The sequence below is a fragment of the Terrapene carolina genome, unplaced genomic scaffold, assembly GCF_002925995.2.
Source record: "Terrapene carolina triunguis isolate 2854851 unplaced genomic scaffold, T_m_triunguis-2.0 Scaffold926, whole genome shotgun sequence".
Classification (NCBI taxonomy): Eukaryota; Metazoa; Chordata; order Testudines; family Emydidae; genus Terrapene; species Terrapene triunguis.
The window spans coordinates 5,640,193-5,658,817 of NW_020665277.1; the positions used below are offsets into that span (position 1 = coordinate 5,640,193).

At 46.7% G+C, this 18,625-nt stretch overlaps 1 protein-coding gene across 1 annotated transcript in view; it reads left to right on the forward strand.

Moving 5' to 3' along the window:
• Positions 1-18,625, forward strand: part of ZDHHC5 (zinc finger DHHC-type containing 5) — a 39,219-nt gene that overhangs the window by 629 nt on the left and 19,965 nt on the right. Inside the window, exon 2 of the mRNA XM_026661114.2 lies at positions 10,985-12,395. Coding sequence (XP_026516899.1) covers positions 12,292-12,395 — 104 coding nt within the window. The 5' untranslated portion in view covers positions 10,985-12,291. The remainder of the gene's footprint in view (positions 1-10,984; positions 12,396-18,625) is intronic.

Genomic DNA, 18,625 nt, shown 5'->3' on the forward strand with positions numbered 1-18,625 from the left:
CCTCCACAGACCCCTTCCTCCTCCCCACACACTGCCCCTCCCCTCAGCCCCTCCACTACCCCTCTTCCTTCAGCGTCCACCTCCACAGACCCCTTCCTCCTCCAGTGCCCATGTCCCACGCTGCTCCTCCCCACACACTGCCCCTCCCCCTCAGATCCTTCAACCCCCCCCACTGCCCCTCTTCCTTCAGCGCCCACCTCCACAGACCCCTTCCTCCTCCCCACACACTGCCCCTCCCCTCAGATCCCTCAGCCCCCCCCACTGCCCCTCTTCCTTCAGCGCCCCCACCTCCACAGACCTCTTCCTCCTCCAGTGCCCGTGTCCCATGCTGCTCCTCCCCCCACTGCCTCCCCACACTGCCCCTCTTCCTTCAGCGCCCCCACCTCCACAGACCCCCTTCCTCCTCCAGTGCCCGTGTCCCACGTTACTCCTCCCCCCCCACTGCCTCTCCCCCTCAGATCCCTCAACCCCCGCACTGCCCCTCCCCATACAGACACCCTCTCAGCACCCCTGCCCCTAGCCTGTTCCTCTCCCCACAGAGACATATCCCACCTCACACTGTTCCTCCTCCCCCAGAGACCCCTGCCTCCACACTGCTTCTCCCCCCTGCCCCTCCACTTACACAGAGACGTCCCTCAGCACCCACGGACCCTTCCTGCATACTGATCCTTCCCCTATGGAGACACTCCACAGCACCCATAGATCCCTCTGCCTTCAGCACCCCATCCACCACAGTGCTTCTCCCCCTACAGACAACCCCAGCATTCACAGATGCCTCTTCCCTAGTACTCCCACCCTGCCCCTCCCTACACAGAGAGAGACCTCTTCTGCACCTACAGACCCATCCCCAAACAGGGAGACATCCCCGCTCCCATAGAGCCCTTTTCCACACTGCCCCTCCCCCTAAAGAGAGACCCCACAGCACCCACAGACCCTTGCCCCTACGATCCCTCCCCTTTCAGTATACCCGCCTCCATAGATTCCTCCACCACAGAGACTCCTCTCAGCACCCCTACCCCCCCAGAGATCTGGTCTCCCACAGAAGCCCTTTCTTTGTGTGTGATCCGGAGACCCCTGGTTCCCTCCCCTCATGTGTGACTCCCTTCCCCCACAGAGACTCTTTTCCCCATATGTGACCTTTCCCCACTCATTGTATCCTGTGTGTGACCCCCCTATTCAGTATGACTCTCCTGCTGATTCTCTCCACCCTGAAGCCCTCCTTCCTTGTATTGAATTCCATCACCCATGTGCAACCCTCCCTTCCCCTATCCCCCTTTATTCTGGTGTGGACCCTTACTATCTTTTGAGTCTGCCTTTGCCACTATAACCCCACTTGTGATCCCTAATTAATTAATTTCCCTGGCTTTACATCCCTATTCTCTAGCCAGCACATGCAGTTATGTTCCCACCCCATCTATATTTCCACTCCTGTTGCTGCCATCCCTGGATTGTATGCCATGTTCCCTGATGTACCACTCCTTCTCCCCTCTTGGATTATTTGTTAGTCTCTAAAGTGCCACAAGGACTCCTTGCTCTTTTTGCTGATACAGACTAACACGGCTACCACTCTGAAACAATGTTCACTTGTGCAAGTCCTGTTTTCTGGTTTTGGAATCCCCATTTCCCTGAATTAAATTCTTCCCTCCACTGGATTACAGTGCCTCCCCTGCATGAAACCTGTTTTCTCTCTCTTGGAGTCCCCCTACCCTGTGCATGAAAAGAAAGGGTGATATTTTAGGATTTGGAGACCCAAGTTCAGTTCCCAGCTCCATCACACACTCTCTGGGTGACCATGGGTGAGTCACTTACCTCATCTGTAAAATGGGGGTAATAGCACTTCCCTACCTCACAGGGGTATTGTGAGGTGTACTATGGTGATGGGGGGGCCAGATAAGTACCTAAAATAGACTTCTCAGATAGTTGCCCTGTATTATATGTGCCCATAGATCAGAAAAGTTACCACTCATCCACCTGAGTAAATGTCAGTTGCATCCACTTTCAAATTTCTTTACCCCAATATAGATTACAATTACAGCCCTAAAAGGAACCTACAATTCACCCCCATTCTAATAAACTCAGGCTACTGACCCCTTCCTGGGTAAACCTGGGTTAGTGGGAGGGGCGGATTTTTTTAAAGTTACTTGTCCAAGGACAGCTTGGATCTCAGATGACTGAGGTAGTTTTTGCTATTGCCTATGGGATATTTTTGTATAATAAAGTGTATATTTTGTCAAAGATTAACATCTGAGCTGAGATGCACTGACTCTTATGTCCCACTGTGATTGAAAATCTAGCATCCTAACTTTGTTTACAGGCCGCTTCTGTCTTATGCTGCACTTTGGGTAGAGTGCAGCATGGATCAATCACACACACAAGCATTTTCCAGCATGCACTGTGGATGCCATCAAATGGGGCCATAAACTAACTGGCAGGCACATTAGTTTCGTGCTGCTGTTTGGTGGCATTTACAAAATAACTGAAAAATTACCCCCCAAGGGAACTATGTATAAAATCCAAATTATTCCTTGCTCTGAATATTGCCCCCCATCTCTGTAAATCTAAATTATGCCCTGCTCTGTGTCACTCCTTCTCTGTGTAAATCCAAATTACACCCTGCCCTGTATATTACTGCCCTGTCTAAATCCAAATTGCCTTCCCAGATGAGATCTTGGAAGTCATTGTAGATAGTTCTCTGAAAACATCCAGTGTGCAGCGGTGGTCAAAAAAAGAACAAAATGTTGGGAATCATTAGGAAAGGGCTAGATAATAAGACAGAAAATATCATATTGCCTCTATATAAATCCATGGTATGCCCATATCTTGAATACTGCGTGCAGATGTGGTCGCTCCATCTCAAAAAAGATATATTTGAATTGGAAAAGGTTCAGAAAAGGGCAACAAAAATGATCAGGGGTATGGAACGGCTGCCATATGAGGAGAGATTAATAAGACTGGGACTTTTCAGCTTGGAAAAGAGACGATGGGGGAGGATATGATAGAGGTCTATTAAAATCATGACTGGTGTGGAGAAAGTAAATAAGGAAGTGTTGTTTACTCATAACACAAGAACTAGGGGTCACCAAATGAAATTAATAGGCAGCAGGTTTAAAACAAACAAAAGGAAGTATTTTTCCACACAACGCACAGTCAACCTGTGGAACTCTTTGCCAAAGGATGTTGTGAAGGCCAAGACTATAACAGGGTTCAAAAAAGAACTAGATAAATTCATGAGGATATATCCTAATGGCTATTAGCCAGGATGGACAGGGATGGTGTCCCTAGGCTCTGTTTTCCAGAAGCTCGGAATGGGTGACAGGATATGGATCACTTGATGATTACATGTTCTGTTCATTCCCTCTGGGGCACCTGGCACTGGCCACTGTCAGAAAACATGATACTGGGCTAGATGGATCTTTGGCCTGACCTAGTGTGGCGCTGGGATGGGAGATTTACATGGTGTTTTTAAATAGGCCAGTCCAGTGGCCATTAAGACACAGCGAATCCAGACCAAGGCTCTCATACTTCACCAAAAGAAGTACTGTACATCACTTCTGTTACAAAAGCCTTCGGTTTCCAGGTGGGAGAGATGCTAATGGGATCTGAAAGGAGTTCCAGACAGCACCTCTGCAGGGAAGGTCATCCATGAAACATAAGGCCCTTTGCTTTCAGTTTTTACTAAAAAATTCCCAGGTTTTACAAAAGCTATTTGATTTTTACCAATATTCACCTGAAATTTGGACCACTTAAGTACATGAAATTCCTGATTATTTTAAGGAAATCCAATGCATTAGATGTAGGCGTATTTATGTTAATAATAAATTAGTCTTAAGTATAAATGTAAAGCAAACTAATGGAAGATGTCAAAAACCCACCTGTGCATATATGTACTTACTGTTAATGGGCAGTTCCTAAAATACACCACAGCATTAAACTGCTTTTACTTTCAATACTTTTGCTTTTTTCTTTTTGTTGCTTTTTTTCTGTCCTCCCATCCCCTAATATTCACCTCACTATTACCCAAAAAAATGAAGTTATTTTTTTGCACTGATTTTCATACATTTAAAAATTTTTGTAATGAACACTGAAAAATTCTGAACAAAATAAAAACTGAAAATGAAGGGCCTTGACGTTACAGTACCTGGGTAAGTGAAAGCCATCTTTTCATTAAAGACAAATATATTCTATAGATAGATTCAGATGTAACCTACAGATTAAAATTAACAAAGTTAAATGCAAAATTAGTCCTGTATTAATGCAATTGTAGAGCTGTACAGCTCAGAATCAGAGTCAGGAAATATAAATATTAAGATTCCCATAGCAACATTAATTTGGGCACACTGTTCATATGAAATATCTTATTTGTACTGAGTTAGCCTCCAGACAGCCCCATTAGGAATCAGGACCCTGTTGGACTAGGCACTGTAATTAAATAACAAACAAAAAAAAGTCCCTGTATCATTTAATCAATTTTCTTCTCCTGTTTTTCTTAAAGAGAATATGTTAAAAAAACACTGAATAGAAAATATTACACACAAGCTGTTAATGTTGCCAGGGGTTGGGAGGAACAACTTTTATTTTTGCATTTCCTTATGTGCAGTGCCTACTATAAGACCTAAACTTTGCACTGGTGGTAGTTTTATGCATTTCATTTTCTATATTTTTTTTAAAGAGGAGGAAAAGGAGGGGCAAAAGTCTTACTCCAGAGGTAACAGGCACCAAATTGGTGCCTGCTTAATACCAGTATGCCGGCCTAGCTGCTGCTACTACTACCGTTCTAGTAAACCCATATAGCCCTGCTTTCCAGCCACAGATCTCAAAGTGCTTTAAAAAGGAGAGCAAGTATTATCCACATTTTACAGATGAGGCACATAGGTGAAATGTCTTGCCCAAGATGTCACAGTGACTCCAGTTGCAGAGTCAGGAATAAAACCCACATCTCCTGCCTCAGTCCTATCCACACAATCAGACTGCCTATCAGAAGCACCCATCACTGGCTGCAACAATGCACATATGGACTATGCTTCCGTAGAGGTGTGAACTCCCAAAAAACAGACCTTGTCCAGCTGAGGATTTAAAGGTGTGATGTTACACCTTCTAAAACTTTGATTAGATCCAGCTACCTAACTCAGTCTAACATCACACACCTTTAAATTCTAGTCTAGACCTAGTTACATTTTTTACTCTAGAAAAAATAATTTTAGGCCAAGATCAAGCATGGAAAATTTCAGCCTAAAATGATACTGTTCAGGGCCATTAACATGTGAGTGAAAACAGGAAGTTCTAGATGAAACCATTTACTACAAATCACCTGCAAGCAAACCTTGTAAATACAAAAGAGGCCTTTTTCCCTGAATCCACAAGTGATAGGGTGGGTTTGGTGAAGTTTAATGTATTAAAGTTTTATTTTGGGGTGTTTCTTCAAAGCAGGTATCAGAATACACAAAATATTGGAAAGCCATTTGGGAGTTTGTTTATATATGGCTTTCCATATATTTTGTGTATTCTGATAATATGAAGAGCTTCACAGCTCATGGGTAACACTCATCCTAAACTCATGCCAATAAAACCTTTTTCTTACATGAGAACAGCCAAACTGGGTCAGACCAATGGTCCATCTAGCCCACTATACTGTTCTCTGACTGTGGTCAATGCCAGGCGCTTCAGAGGGAATAAAATGAACAGGGCAGTTATCAAGTGAGCCATTCCCTGACATCCAGTCCCAGCATCTGTCAGTCAGAGGCTTAACCACCTTGGTTAATAGCCATTGATGGACCTATCCTCTATTAACTTATGTAATTGTTTTTTGAACCCAGTTATAATTTTGGCCTGTATGACATCCCTTGGCAATGAGTTCCACAGGTTGACAGTGTATTTCTTTTGTTTGTTTTAAACATGCCGCCTATTAATTTCATCAGGTGACCCCTAGTTCTTGTGTCATGTGAAGGGGTAAATAACACTTCCCTATTCACTTTCTCCACACCATTCAGGATTTTATAGATCTGTAATATATTCCCCCCTTAGTCCTCTCTTTTCCAAGCTGAACAGTGTCCCAGTCTTTTTGATCTCTCTCATATGGAAGCTGCTCCATACTCCTAATCATTTTTGTTGCCCTTCTCTGTACCTTTTACAATTCTTATATATACACCTCTACCCCAATATAACGCTGTCCTCAGGAGCCAAAAAATCTTACCGCGTTATAGGTGAAACCGCGTTATATTGAACTTACTTTGATCCGGCGGATTCAGCCCCGCCCCCCCGGAGCACTGCTTTACCGCGTTGTATCCAAATTTGTGTTATATTGGGTTGCGTTATATCGGGGTAGAGGGGTGTGTGTGTGTATGTGTATATATATATATATATATTTTTTTTTTTTTGAGATAGTCAACCAGAACTGTATGCAGTATTCAAGGTGTGGGCATACCATGAATTTATATAGTGGCATTATATTTTTTGTCTTATTATCTATCTCTTTCCTAATGGTTCGTCACATTCTGTTAGCTTTTTTTTGACTGCCGCTGCACATTGAGCGGATGTTTTCAGAGAACTGTCCATGACTTCAAGATCTCTTTCTTGTGGGGTAACAGCTAATTTAGACCCCATCATTTTATATGTGTAGTTGAGATTATATTTTCCAATGTGCATTATTTTGCATTTATCAACATTGAATTTAATCTGCCATTTTGTTGCCCAGTCACTCAGTTTTGAGAGATCCTTTTGTAGCTCTTCGCAGTCTGTCAGTACAGATCCCTGGGGGACACCACTATTTACCTCTCTCCATTCTGAAAACTGACCTTTTATTCCTAGCCCTTGTTTCCCATCTTTTAACCAGTTTTATCAATCCATGAGAGGACCTTCCCTCTTATCCCATGACAGCGTACTTTGCTTAAGAGCCTTTGGCGAGGGACCTGGTGAAAGGCTTTCTGAAAATCTAAGTACACTATATCCACTGGATCCTCTTTGTCCACATGCTTGTTGACCCCCTCAAAGAATTCTAGTAGATTGGCGAGCCATGATTTCCCTTTACAAAACCCTGTTGACTCTTCCCCAACAAATTATAGTCATCTATGTGTCTTACAATTTTGTTCTTTACTAGAGTTTCAGCTGGTTTGCCCGGTACTGAAGTCAGGCTTACTGGCCTGTAATTGCCGGGATCACATCTGGAGTCCTTTTTAAAAATTGGCGTCACATTAGCTATCCTCCAGTCATTTGGTACAGAAGCTGATTTAAATGATAGGTTACAGACTACAGTTGTTAGTTCTGCAATTTCACATTTGAGTTCCTTCAGAACTCTTGGGTGAACGCCATCTGGTCCTGGTGACTTATTACTAAGGCTGTGAGTTTGTCACGGAAGTCATGGATTCCGTGACTTTCCATGACTTCTGCAGCGGCCAGTGCGCCTGGCACCCCCCTTGCTCAGCTCCTAGGTGGAGGTGTGGCCAGGCAGCAATGGGTGCTGCCTCTGCTTGCAGGCACTGCCCCCGCAGCTCCCATTGGCCACGGTTCCCGGTCAATGGGAGCTGCAAAGCCGGCTCTCTGGGCAGGGGCAATGCACAGAGCTGCCTGGCCGTGCCTTTGCCAGGAGCTGAGCGAGGGGGATATCTCCGCTTCCGGGGAGCGCGGAGCCAGGTAGGGAACCTGCTGGCCCTGCCAGTCCCGCCCCCCCCGCACCAGCTGGGATCCCGGCCGGGCTGCGAGCTGCTGCCTGCCCGCCCCCCCCCACCAGCCGGGGGCGGATCCCGCCCCCCCCCCCCCCCCCCGCCCCCCCTGCGCCCCCCCCCCCCCCCCCGGGCTGCCCTCTCCCAGCATCTGCGGGCCCACCCAGGCTGCTCTCCCCCCAGATTTAGTCAGGGGTATATAGTAGAAGTCATGGGCAGGTCACGGGCTGTGAATTTTTGTTTACTGCCCATGATCTGCCCATGACTTTTACTAAAAATACCCGTGACTAAAATGTAGCCTTACTTATTACTGTTTAGTTTATCATTTTATTCCAAAACCTCCTCTAATGACACCTCAATCTGGGACAGTTCCTCAGATTTGTCACTTAAAAAGATTGGCTCAGGTTTGTGAATCTCCCTCACATCCTCAGCTGTGAAGACGGATGCAAAAAGAATTCCTTTAGTTTCTCTGCAATGGCCTTATTGTCCTTGAGTGCTCTTTTAGCATCTCGATCATCCAGTGGCCCCACTGATTGTTTAGCCGGCTTCCTGCTTCTGATGTACTTAAACATTTTTTTGTTATTACTTTTTGAGTCTTTGGCTAGCTGTTCTTCAAATTCTTTTTTGGTGTCCTAATTATATTTTTACACTTCATTTGACAGAGTTTATGCTCCTTTCTATTTTCCTCACTAGGATTTAACTTCCACTTTTTAAAGGATGCCTTTTTGCCTCATTGCTTTTTTTACTTTGTTGTTTAGCCACTGGTGACACTTTTTGGTTCTCTTTATTATGTTTTTTAATTTGGGGTATACATTTAAGTTGAGTCTCTATTATGGGGTCTTTAAAAAGTTTCCATGTGACTTGCAGGGATTTCACTTTTGGCGCTGTACCTTTTAATTTCTGTTTAACTAACCTCCTCATTTTTGTATAGTTCTCCTTTCTGAAATTAAATGCTACAGTGTTGGGCTGCTGTGGTGTTTTCCCTGCCACAGGGATGTTAAATTTAATTATATTATGGTCACTAATACCAAGCAGTCCAGCTATATTCACCTCTTGGACCAGATCCTGTTGATTTAGGACTAAATCAAGAATTGTCACTCCTCTTGTGGGAGGACTAGCTACTCCAAGAAGCAGACATTTAAGGTGTAAAGAAACTTTATCTCTGCATCCCGTCCTGAGGTGTCGTACCCAGTTGATATGGGGATAGTTGAAATTCTTAAGTTTGGATGATGAATTTAAAAATGGAATAGGGTCAGTTATGTGACTATCTTCTTTATTTTAATAAAATTATCAATTCAGATTCCAGTGGAAGGGAGAGGCTGATCTCCTGGGCTGGCCAGTGCATCTCTATTCAGAAATGGAAGAAATTTAACGGGCATTTCATGGGGTACAAAGGCAGAGGATGGTGAAGAGAGTGCAGTTTGGGGGTTTAACTTCTCCAAATGAGTTGTAGATTTACACTAACCAAGGGTAGACTGGATGGCTGAGGGGGTTGGGAATTGGGTACAGGGCCTTTCCTCTGTAAGCTGCTGTTTTGGATGTGTTCTTGGGATAGTAGTTACAAAAAGCTCTTGCCCTATTATTTATTATTTGTGTTAATGTAGCACCTAGGAGCCCTTATCATGGACCCAGAACCCCATTGTTCTAAGCGCTGTACAAACATAGAACAAAAAGATGGTCCCTATCCCAGAGAACTTATAGTCTAAGTGTGCTGGTTATTTGGTGGCCTATCCCATGTAAACTGAGTTGAGATTTCTGCCTTAATATGCTCTGGGATAGATAACCACATCACGCAAACCACCACTGTATTTGGCAAAACAACACAGACTATGGAATTGGTCATGGAGACAGAACTCCCCTCTCCTCCCCAGTAAGCTGATCTCCACAAGCATTCTACTTGTAATGCTTGTACCATTGTGTTACAGGGAGTTAAACAGAAACTGCAGTGATTAGCAGTGGCAATGGAAATTAAGTAGTGAAATGTTGTGAAATCATTACAAATTGTTTCTCTAGCATGGTGCATGTGCACTGTTCTTTACAAAGACTAGAGTAAGTTGCGTTCCTTGCCTTGTAGGTCTGATAGTCTTGGAGTGATGAGATACAGGGCAGCAGTTCAGACAAGGGGTGGAGAGACTTGTGGGGAGGAAAACCCAATGGGAAAGATTTCTCAGAGAAATGGATTTTAAGGAGAGACAGGGCTCCTGGCAAACAGGAAGAGTGAAACTGTTCAGGCATCTAAGAGGAAGTATAGTGGAAGACCCAAAGCTGCGGAGGAAGAGGTGATGAAAGGAGGAGTAATGAGAGAACAGTGGGAGGAGCTATAATGAATAAGTGGGTGTAAGAAGAGGACAAAATTAGAATAGTGAGTAGGCATCTTGCAGCTGAAAAGAGAGAGCTTGAATTTGATGAGGTGGAGAGAATGAGAAATAATGGAGGGATTTATGGTGGCCTAAAGGGGGAAAGGTGAGAGGTGGAAGAGAAGAAGGTCCCAGAAATGGAGGTGAGAGATGAACGAGATGTGGCGAAAGGTGCGGGTGGTGGGGTTAGGGAGGAAAGGGCAGATCCTGTTGATATCAGAGAGGAAGAAACAGGACATAGAGGGAACGGGGGGGTGGAGGGAAGGGTTGAAGATGCTGCTGTGGTGGTGAGCTGGGGAAACTGTGACAGTGGAGTTGCCTGTGAGGATAGAAGAGGGAGGCAGTGGAGAAGGATTGGAAGGGAAGATGAAATGTTCAGTGTCGAGTGATTGGGTTGGATGAGAAAGTAGGAGCAGCTGGGGATGAGAGATTGGACAAAGCAGAACAGTGATTACTCTGTGCTGGGGAAAGGGGGATATGGGCCTATGCCGAAGACCTTAAAAACAAAATCAATTCCCAAAGTCTGATAGAACACTTATTTGTATGCATCTTTAAAATTTGCAGCCTTATTCAGTGGGACGTCCTTTCAGATGTGTTGACTGTCCTGTTACAGTAGATAAGCATGTTAGCTGATTGTTAGTTAGTTAAGGCCGTCAGTTACTGACTAAAAATAACAGTTTATGTCTCAGTGAGAGTTGTGTATCATTATCCCAATTATGCAGATGTAGAAACTGAGTCTCAGAGATGTTAAGTGACATGCCCAAGCCTATAGAGTGAGTCTGTGTCAGAGTTGGGTGAGAACTCAACATCTCTTGATCCCCAACCTGGTTCTAAGACCGCTAGACCATGTTTTCCTCTTCAAACTAATGCTTATACAGTACCTTGAAGATGCAGAGTGCATCATTAATATTAAATATATGTTAAATGGTTATTTTTCCTGACTTGTTAATTTTTTTTTCTTTTTTCCCCTAGATGAAGTGTGGAGTTCCAGATGTCAAGTTTTAATTATTTTATGATTTTTTTAACAAATATGGATTGAGGAATGGTTTTATATGGGGGAGGGAGATGAAAATGGAGCAGCTTGGAACAGACTTAGATTCCCAGGCCATGGGTGAGAAGGGCCCAGTCAGCATTGTTTTAATTATCAGTTGCATTCTGGCGTTTTAACAGAATTGTCTGAAAACTTTCAAGTCTCACCTCACCTGCCCAGGATTTTGTGGAGACCATCACCACAGAAAGGATTTGAAATTCAATTTTGTTCATAAAAACCAAGTGGAAACTAGAGTTTTGGGTGTCATACAAAAGGGAACAAATAGGAAGAGGACGAAAACACACAAGCCAACTGACTTCACCCTCTAACCCCCCCTTTCAAAGAAAAGGATTTACAGCTCAACCTCGCACCAGCTGTTACCCAGCTTTAGCCGTCAAGAGAGAAATAAATAAAATTAAACAACCACCGCTAGCCAGCCTCACATCCTGGTGAAATCAGGGAGTGTGTTTCTGCGACTGCCTCGGGTGAGGGGGAGGAGAGGGCCAAGCAGTGTGAGGAAGACAAGCACATTGTTTCAGGATAACCCTGTCCATCTGAGCGGTGACTGGAGGGGACTGCTGGATACCAGGAACAGATTAAAAAGGAAAAGGAGAGGAGGCTTCCTTGGGATTTTGGTGTGGGTTTTTTTAAAGAAATCTAATGGCAGCCTATTCCTGAGTTGGCCAACTTTCCCGGAGCACTCACCAGAGTGGAAAGGACTTCCTCAGCTTGGCTTCCCTCCATGTGCTGCAGAGTTCTGCAACTTCCATTTGCCACTTTCCCCACTCTAACTTATAAAATATCGTTGCCTCCACTTTTGAAGCCAGCCTTTGCCACAAGCTGCTTGGGGAGGTGCTTCTGCACCTGTAGTTTGGCTGCGCCCAGCTGTCGTGTTCCAGCAGTAGTTTAAACTGGAATTCAGGTTCCCATTTTATTTTTTAAATCTCCTTCCATACATCCCCAAACTCTCAGGGAGCAGCGTGGACTCCCTTGGCTGTGTTCTTGGGCCTCTCCCTTCAGGAATCGGTGTGGATCCTTCCTCTGGATTATTTCCTCCTGCTCCATTTGGAACACTCTCTAAGTGTATTTCAGGAAGTTGGGTAACTGCTTACCCGCACGACTTCTCCCTCCCGTCTTCTCCCTCTACCCCCCCTCCCTTCCGAAGGTCCCCTCCCCCTTTTCGTGTCCATTCTGACTCCAGTTGGGCCTGGGCTATGCTGCAGGGCGGATCCCCCACCAGAGCTCCAACATGCCAGCAGCATCTGGAAAGAGATTCAAACCCAGCAAATATGTCCCGGTCTCAGCTGCTGCCATCTTCCTAGTGGGAGCCACCACCCTCTTCTTTGCCTTCACGTGAGTTACAAATAGTTTGCCAGGTATGGGGAGCTGGGCCTGCTGACAAAGTGACTCAGGGCTACCTAAGACATCAAATTGGTCCCATACTCTACTATGACTGAGTGTGGAGGTCAAAGCTGGGCAGGGGGAGAGGTGAGGTGACTTGATACAGGAGTTAATCTCTCGTCAGGAGCCTGCTGAAGAGATGGGAGGGGATGCTGCCTTTTCGAGTCTAAAGTCTGGGCTCTGCAGTTGTGCTTTTTAGCGTCAGAGTGGCCCCCAACCAGCCCCACCACCTCAGCTGGGTTCAGATACATTTTATTTGGCTTTTCCAGTCAAGATGAAGTCAGAGGAGATGGCACACACGGAATCCTATCCAGTTGCCAGAGCAAGGTGCCTTGTAGCTGTCGAGCCACAATTCTCAGCTTCTTGCTGGCTTTGTACATTTGGAATAACACACAAGCCTTAGCCCAAGGATCATATTACAAATCATCCTGTGTGTGAATAGTGGCCCCATGTGACCTCTGTATCTGTGATGAATCTGGAAGAGTTTTCATATATTGGGGATAACCAAAGCCACAGGCAGTGGGTTGGATCCAGGAAGGATGGTAGGAGTGTGTGTATAATAATTATTTAGAGAGTTAACAGAATTGACTTGGAAGATTCAAGGGAAGGTCCAAGGAATAATGCCCTTTGACTCCCACACAGCCCCTCCCCATCTGGTTCACTCAATGCAGTTAATCTGAGATTTTACCCGAGAGTGGTCTGAGGGGTTCAGTATCTCTGGAATGGGACTTGATTTACCTGTGGGATTGGGGAATAACCATGCCAGGGGTTGATGAGTAAGGGTGGTGATAGATAATCATGCTGGATACTGGTAGGCATGGAAGAGCGTTGAGATATAATAGTGCTGGTTGATGTGACAGGGCTAGGGGATGCCTGTGCCAGGCAGTGATGTTACGGGAGAATCATGCCCCATGTTCACCCCTCAGCTGTGAGGGGCCTTGGATTGTGGTGGGCATCAACCTATTTTTTCTGGTGGGGTAAGTTTTTCTGGGGTAGGGTTCTTTTTCATCCTCGTTTGGGGCAGAGCTGACTAAGTTCTGCAGACAGAGTAAGACCTCAAAGCCTGGGAAGGACTCAGTTTATGTGAGGAGTTGCTGTTCCCATCTCATCCCCCATTCTTGGAAGAGCGTCTTGATTCCAAGTTGTGAGAGTTAGAACTGAGTAGCTCAGGTGCCCTTGACCTTTAAGACTCTGCATATTATACACTGCATGTAGGGTGTGGCTGTGGTTCTCCTAAATACTAGGGTATGCCGGAACCCCAGACCACGTGAATGAGAGAGTCTCTCTAATTCCATTCAGTAAAATAGCAGTACACGTGATTTCTGAGGGATTAAAGCTCGTGCAGGGAGTGGGGAAGAGGGAATGATTGTGTGCTGGAGAGGCTCATTGTCAAAGCAATGAGATGTGGCCTCTTTGCTGAAGCCCCTGTACTATTCAAGCCACGCTTGGGTTTTCTCTCCAGTGCCTGCTGGTAACCACATGTGAGGGGTTCTGGGAGTGTTAGAATTATCCCAGTACTGTATTAGAAATATCCTGATTTTTTTATGTGAAGTGAAATCTTGCCAGTGTTAGGGCTTGGTCCCATTGTAGAGGGGAGGAGGAAAGCGCATTGGGTGCTCAGATGCCCACTTTTTTCAGGGTGGACTTTTTAGTTCAGCTCCCTCTGGTTGGCCATCTGGCCCCATCTCTGGCTTTAATCTTGCTGAGACTTGAGAATGGCTCCTTCTCTCTTTCAACCTCCATGGAGTGGGGAAGTGGTTGTGAAGCTTCAGCCACTGAGCAAAGATTAATCAGGTACTCAGGATAGACAGGGCTCAAACGTACCAAATATAGACTAGTCGAGACTGATGCAGAAGAGACGTGTCCCTTTAGAACCTACCCAACTCCAGTGGAGACAACTGTCAATCAAGCTCTTCTTCCCCTCCCTGCCTGGGTGGATGCTGCCCTTCCTCTTTAGGGGTCTCTCCTCTTCCCAGTGCCTCTCAAACACTAGCTGCTCTGATGTCTGGTCTTTGTGGAGCACATCTACCAGATGGAGTGAGTGAGGAGCTGCAAAGCCTTGTTGCGATTACTTAAACACCTGCACTGTTGAGCAGGTTTGTTCAGGATGGAAATACTTGGGCAGAGTCATTTAATTGTAGGTCAGTTGAAGTTGTTTAACCTACTTTACAGCGTCAGATTAAAACTCAAAGCACCGCCAGACAGGAGCACAGCTCAGGGAGGCCAAAACAGTACATTGCCAGTCAGATTATTGAGGGCTATGTTGTATTGTTTCCTTCAGCTCAGAGACAGTCCCCTCTGGATCCTTTTTTTTTTTTTTTTACACAGCTGCTTGAGTGGGAGGGGGTGGAAAGGAACATAAGGCTGCAAATCTGATTTTACTCTCACTTGATAACAATTCTTGAGATTGAATCATTGTCCTTGTATTTTCCCTCCTCTGTCACTTGTGAGCCACCTGGTTTGTGGCTACAGACAGGTCCCCTCCCCTTCTGGTTTCCCTGGATAGTGACAGCAGCAATCAGGTGACACTGGGGCAAGCCTGGTATGTTTCAGTCTGCTCTCTCCACAGCCTGTGGTCAGGTGTGGGAGCAGCTCAGTCCCAAACTGCCTCCAGTAGGATTGCTCACTAGGACTGTCTTGTTTATTGCAGGGTTGCTTACAAGGGCTGTGCTGCTGGCATTGGTCCTAAAGCATTTGATTTGGAAAACAAAACACACATAGTTACATGGAGTTAAACAAACAGAAGAGAGATGAGGAGAAAAAAGTAGGTTCCGTGTAAAGACTTGCAGGCCCCTCGTTGGCCTGTGATAACATTGCTCAGCAATGGGGTGTGAGAATCGGACTGGTGCCTGGGTTTCTATTTACTCTGCCTGGATGGCTGTCTTTGGAGACTTCATCATTTTGTGGCCCATGTGAATCCTTCACTGCATCTTTCCAGCATGTAATCTGTGCTGCCCATTAGTCCATCTGAGACCTGACCTAGGATTTACGCGCCTAAGTCAAGAAGTCCATTTTAATGTATGGACTTAGTTAGGAGAGGCATCAAGTCACATAATATGATTTAAACTAATTAGGGTTGTCGGCCACTATTGGGACGAAGCTGAGAAAACAGCATTGATTTGAGTGAGAATAAAGAAGGAAGTGAGCTGTGTCCCCCATTCCCCTCTTGGAAGGAGGAAGAAGCTGTGAATTTGTATTGGGGTTTTCTCCTGAACATTTCCTATCATTTAGGACAGGGAAAGCCCTTTGGGGTCCATTTCTCTCCCCCTCTCCCTTCACACCCTTCCAGGCCCACTCCCCTGAGTTTCAATAAATCTAGTTTTCACTGTCTTTCCCCTTTGAAGACAATCTGGCCATCTATATAATCTCACCTTTCACAGAGGTTTCTTAATGTACAGCTGCTATTTGTCCCTTTGCTCAAATTCCTCCCAGAATTCCTAGCTGCCCTCTCTCTGGCTCCCTGATTAAGCAGCACAATTGCCCACTTCTCCAAACAAGCTGCCATCTCTTATGTTTTAGTCTGTACCAAAAAAAGCAACCAGTGGCTGCTAACCCCTCATTCCCTGTCCTCCTTTGGTCACCCCAATCCTTTTCCTTATGGGCATTCTGCAGACAGAAAAGCACCATCCAAATGCAAGGATGGGTTTCGATTTTCAGCTTGCTGTATAGTACTTGTAGTTTGAAAGCATCGGAAAGTCAGGTACCCTGAAAAGTACTATCTCAGGAGGTATGAAATGGAATATAGTCTTTTGCACTGACGGCTGCAGCTCTATTTCAGTCAGGGGGATGGTGAATGGGGTATGGATTCTCTGTCCTGCCTCTGGGGCCCCAGCCAAACCTGTGCCAGATCAGCAGTGATGGAAATTCATCTGCTCACTGCTATTTGGTTCCTATTTGAAATGAGTTGAAGAGTGTATGGGTTGCAGGGATGGCTATCGGCCCGTGTCTCTTTCTTTACAATGAGCCTATTCCTATGATACTTGAGTGCCTTGCATGTTTGTTAAAGTGAATATGCCCATCTCTTCACTTGGTTTATTGGAGACATTTTGGTGGCATTCTTTTGGGCAGGCTGGGTTGTTTTATAGTGGATCTTTTATTTTGTTCTGAGGTGCTGAGATTTATGGTCACTCTGATCTCTCTTGAGCTCTTTGAGCTTGCCTGATTACTGATAAGGCTCAGTCTCCGACAGTCACATGAGTCCATATCACAAAAACCGCTAGTATTGATTTTTCCATTTGTCAGTCTCAGCTGAGAATCCAAGGACTGAATGGGCCAAGGAAACCTAACTTCCCTTTCCATAGGAGGAAATGGGAGCTTGCACCTACCCCATGAGGATGGGTGGGCAATAGTGAAAGTAACGCAGGAAGTGTGGAATACGACACAGTGATCAGATTTGCCTGGAATTGGGGTGGGCTGTGGTATCAGGCCTCCCAGTGGGCCTATCACAGGGAGTCTGAGCAGAGAGTCCTAGCTGGATTGCACCCCTTGCAGTCATGACAAAATGCAACCACATGGAGCTGGAGGGTTATTTGCAATGAGGGTTTAGAGAGAAACTGGAAAGGCCAGTATATGCCCCCCCCCCCCCCCCCGCCCTTGACAGTTCAGCCAGGTGAATGTGATAATGCCAGCAGCATCTACTCTTAACTATACAGAGGGAAAGGTCAGAGTGCAGCACCAGAGTCAGACGTGGGGGGTTGTTTCCTGTGAACTAATTGTCTCCCCCGGGGGAAGTGAAATAGCCACTAGAAGAGGAAGAGGAGGGGGTTTTGGGGGTGGGATTGAGCCTGTGCTGTAACTGCTATTTTTGGGGAGAGAGGAAGATCTGGCTGCATTAAAGAGCATGGTCTATGGCAGGGGTGGGCAAACTTTTTGGCCCTAGGGCTACATCAGATACAGAAATTGTATGGAGGACCAAGTAGGGAAGGCTGGGGGGAGGCTATGCCTCCCCAAACAGCGAGGTGTGGCCTGGCCCCTATCCACCCCCCTGGAACCTCCACCCCCATCCAACCCCCCCTGTTCCCCACCCCTGACCACCCCCGGGATCCACGCCCCTATCCAATCTCCCCTGCTCCCCACCCCCTGACCACCCCTCCTGGGGTCCCCTATCCAACCCTCCCTGCTCTCTCCGCCCCACGTTACCTGTGGGGTGGGGGAAAGGGGGGCTCAGTCCTTTCCCTGTGTGTTTCCCCTGCTCATTTGGCTGCTCTCCCTGGCAGTCGGGCAGGGCTCGCTCCCTGTCTGGGCTTGGCTGCTGGGGACAGGGGCCAAGCACGCTGGGGGCGGAGGGGGGCCCTGGCTTGCTCTGCCCCTGTCCCCGGCAGCAGGGCCCAGGCCCCTTGACCGCCCCCTGCAACTTCCCGCCCCCCCCGAACTCCCCCTGCTCCCCGCCCCCTGACAGTGCCGCCCTGGAGCACCAGGTCTGGCAGCGCTATAGCCGTGCCGGCCCGCCGGAGCTGCAGCCATGCTGCCCAGGCGCTGGGGGAACTGTGACTGTGAGGGAGGCAGGGAGGGAAGGGAGCAGAAGGGAAGGGGCCAGGGGCTAGACTCCGCCCTGCTCACCGAGCTGCTGGGGGAATTGGGCTGGCTCCTCTGCAAGCCTGTCCTGACCCCGCTCCCTGGCAGGAGCTCGGGGGCCAGAGGGAAGGGTCCTGTGGGCCAGATGTGGTCCGCGAGCCGTAGTTTGCCCTCCTCTGGTCTATGGAGTAACTGGTTTCTCCAAGTGTGACTAGCAGAGAAACCATCTATGCCTCAGCTCCCAAGGTATGACTCAGTTTGCCTGGTAGGCTGGAACTGTTGAGTTTCCAAGCGCTCTGTTGTTATCTACAGTGGAAAGACAAGCCTCAACAGCTCCTCTGGAAATCAGTTGATTTCTCTCTAAACGTAAGAGCAAACCTCAGTTCCCTGGGATTCAGATGGTCACTGAGGCTGCTATGTGGAAAACCCCACCTCTCCTGGTTTGGTGTAGGCTAAAGGAGCATGGAAACATTCACTGTCCTTGCTGTCTCTCCTTGGGCATGTTGTTACTCAGTGTGGGAAGTCCAGTCTAGCTAGGAGCATGAAAGGCAGGAATGCATTGCCCCGTCTACTTTCAAATAATGAGGCTTCCTTCCAGCATCAGCCTGGGCCTCTGCTCTGCGAGGAGCAAAGGGAACCTGCCTAGGACTTCCTTATCTCTGGTGCTT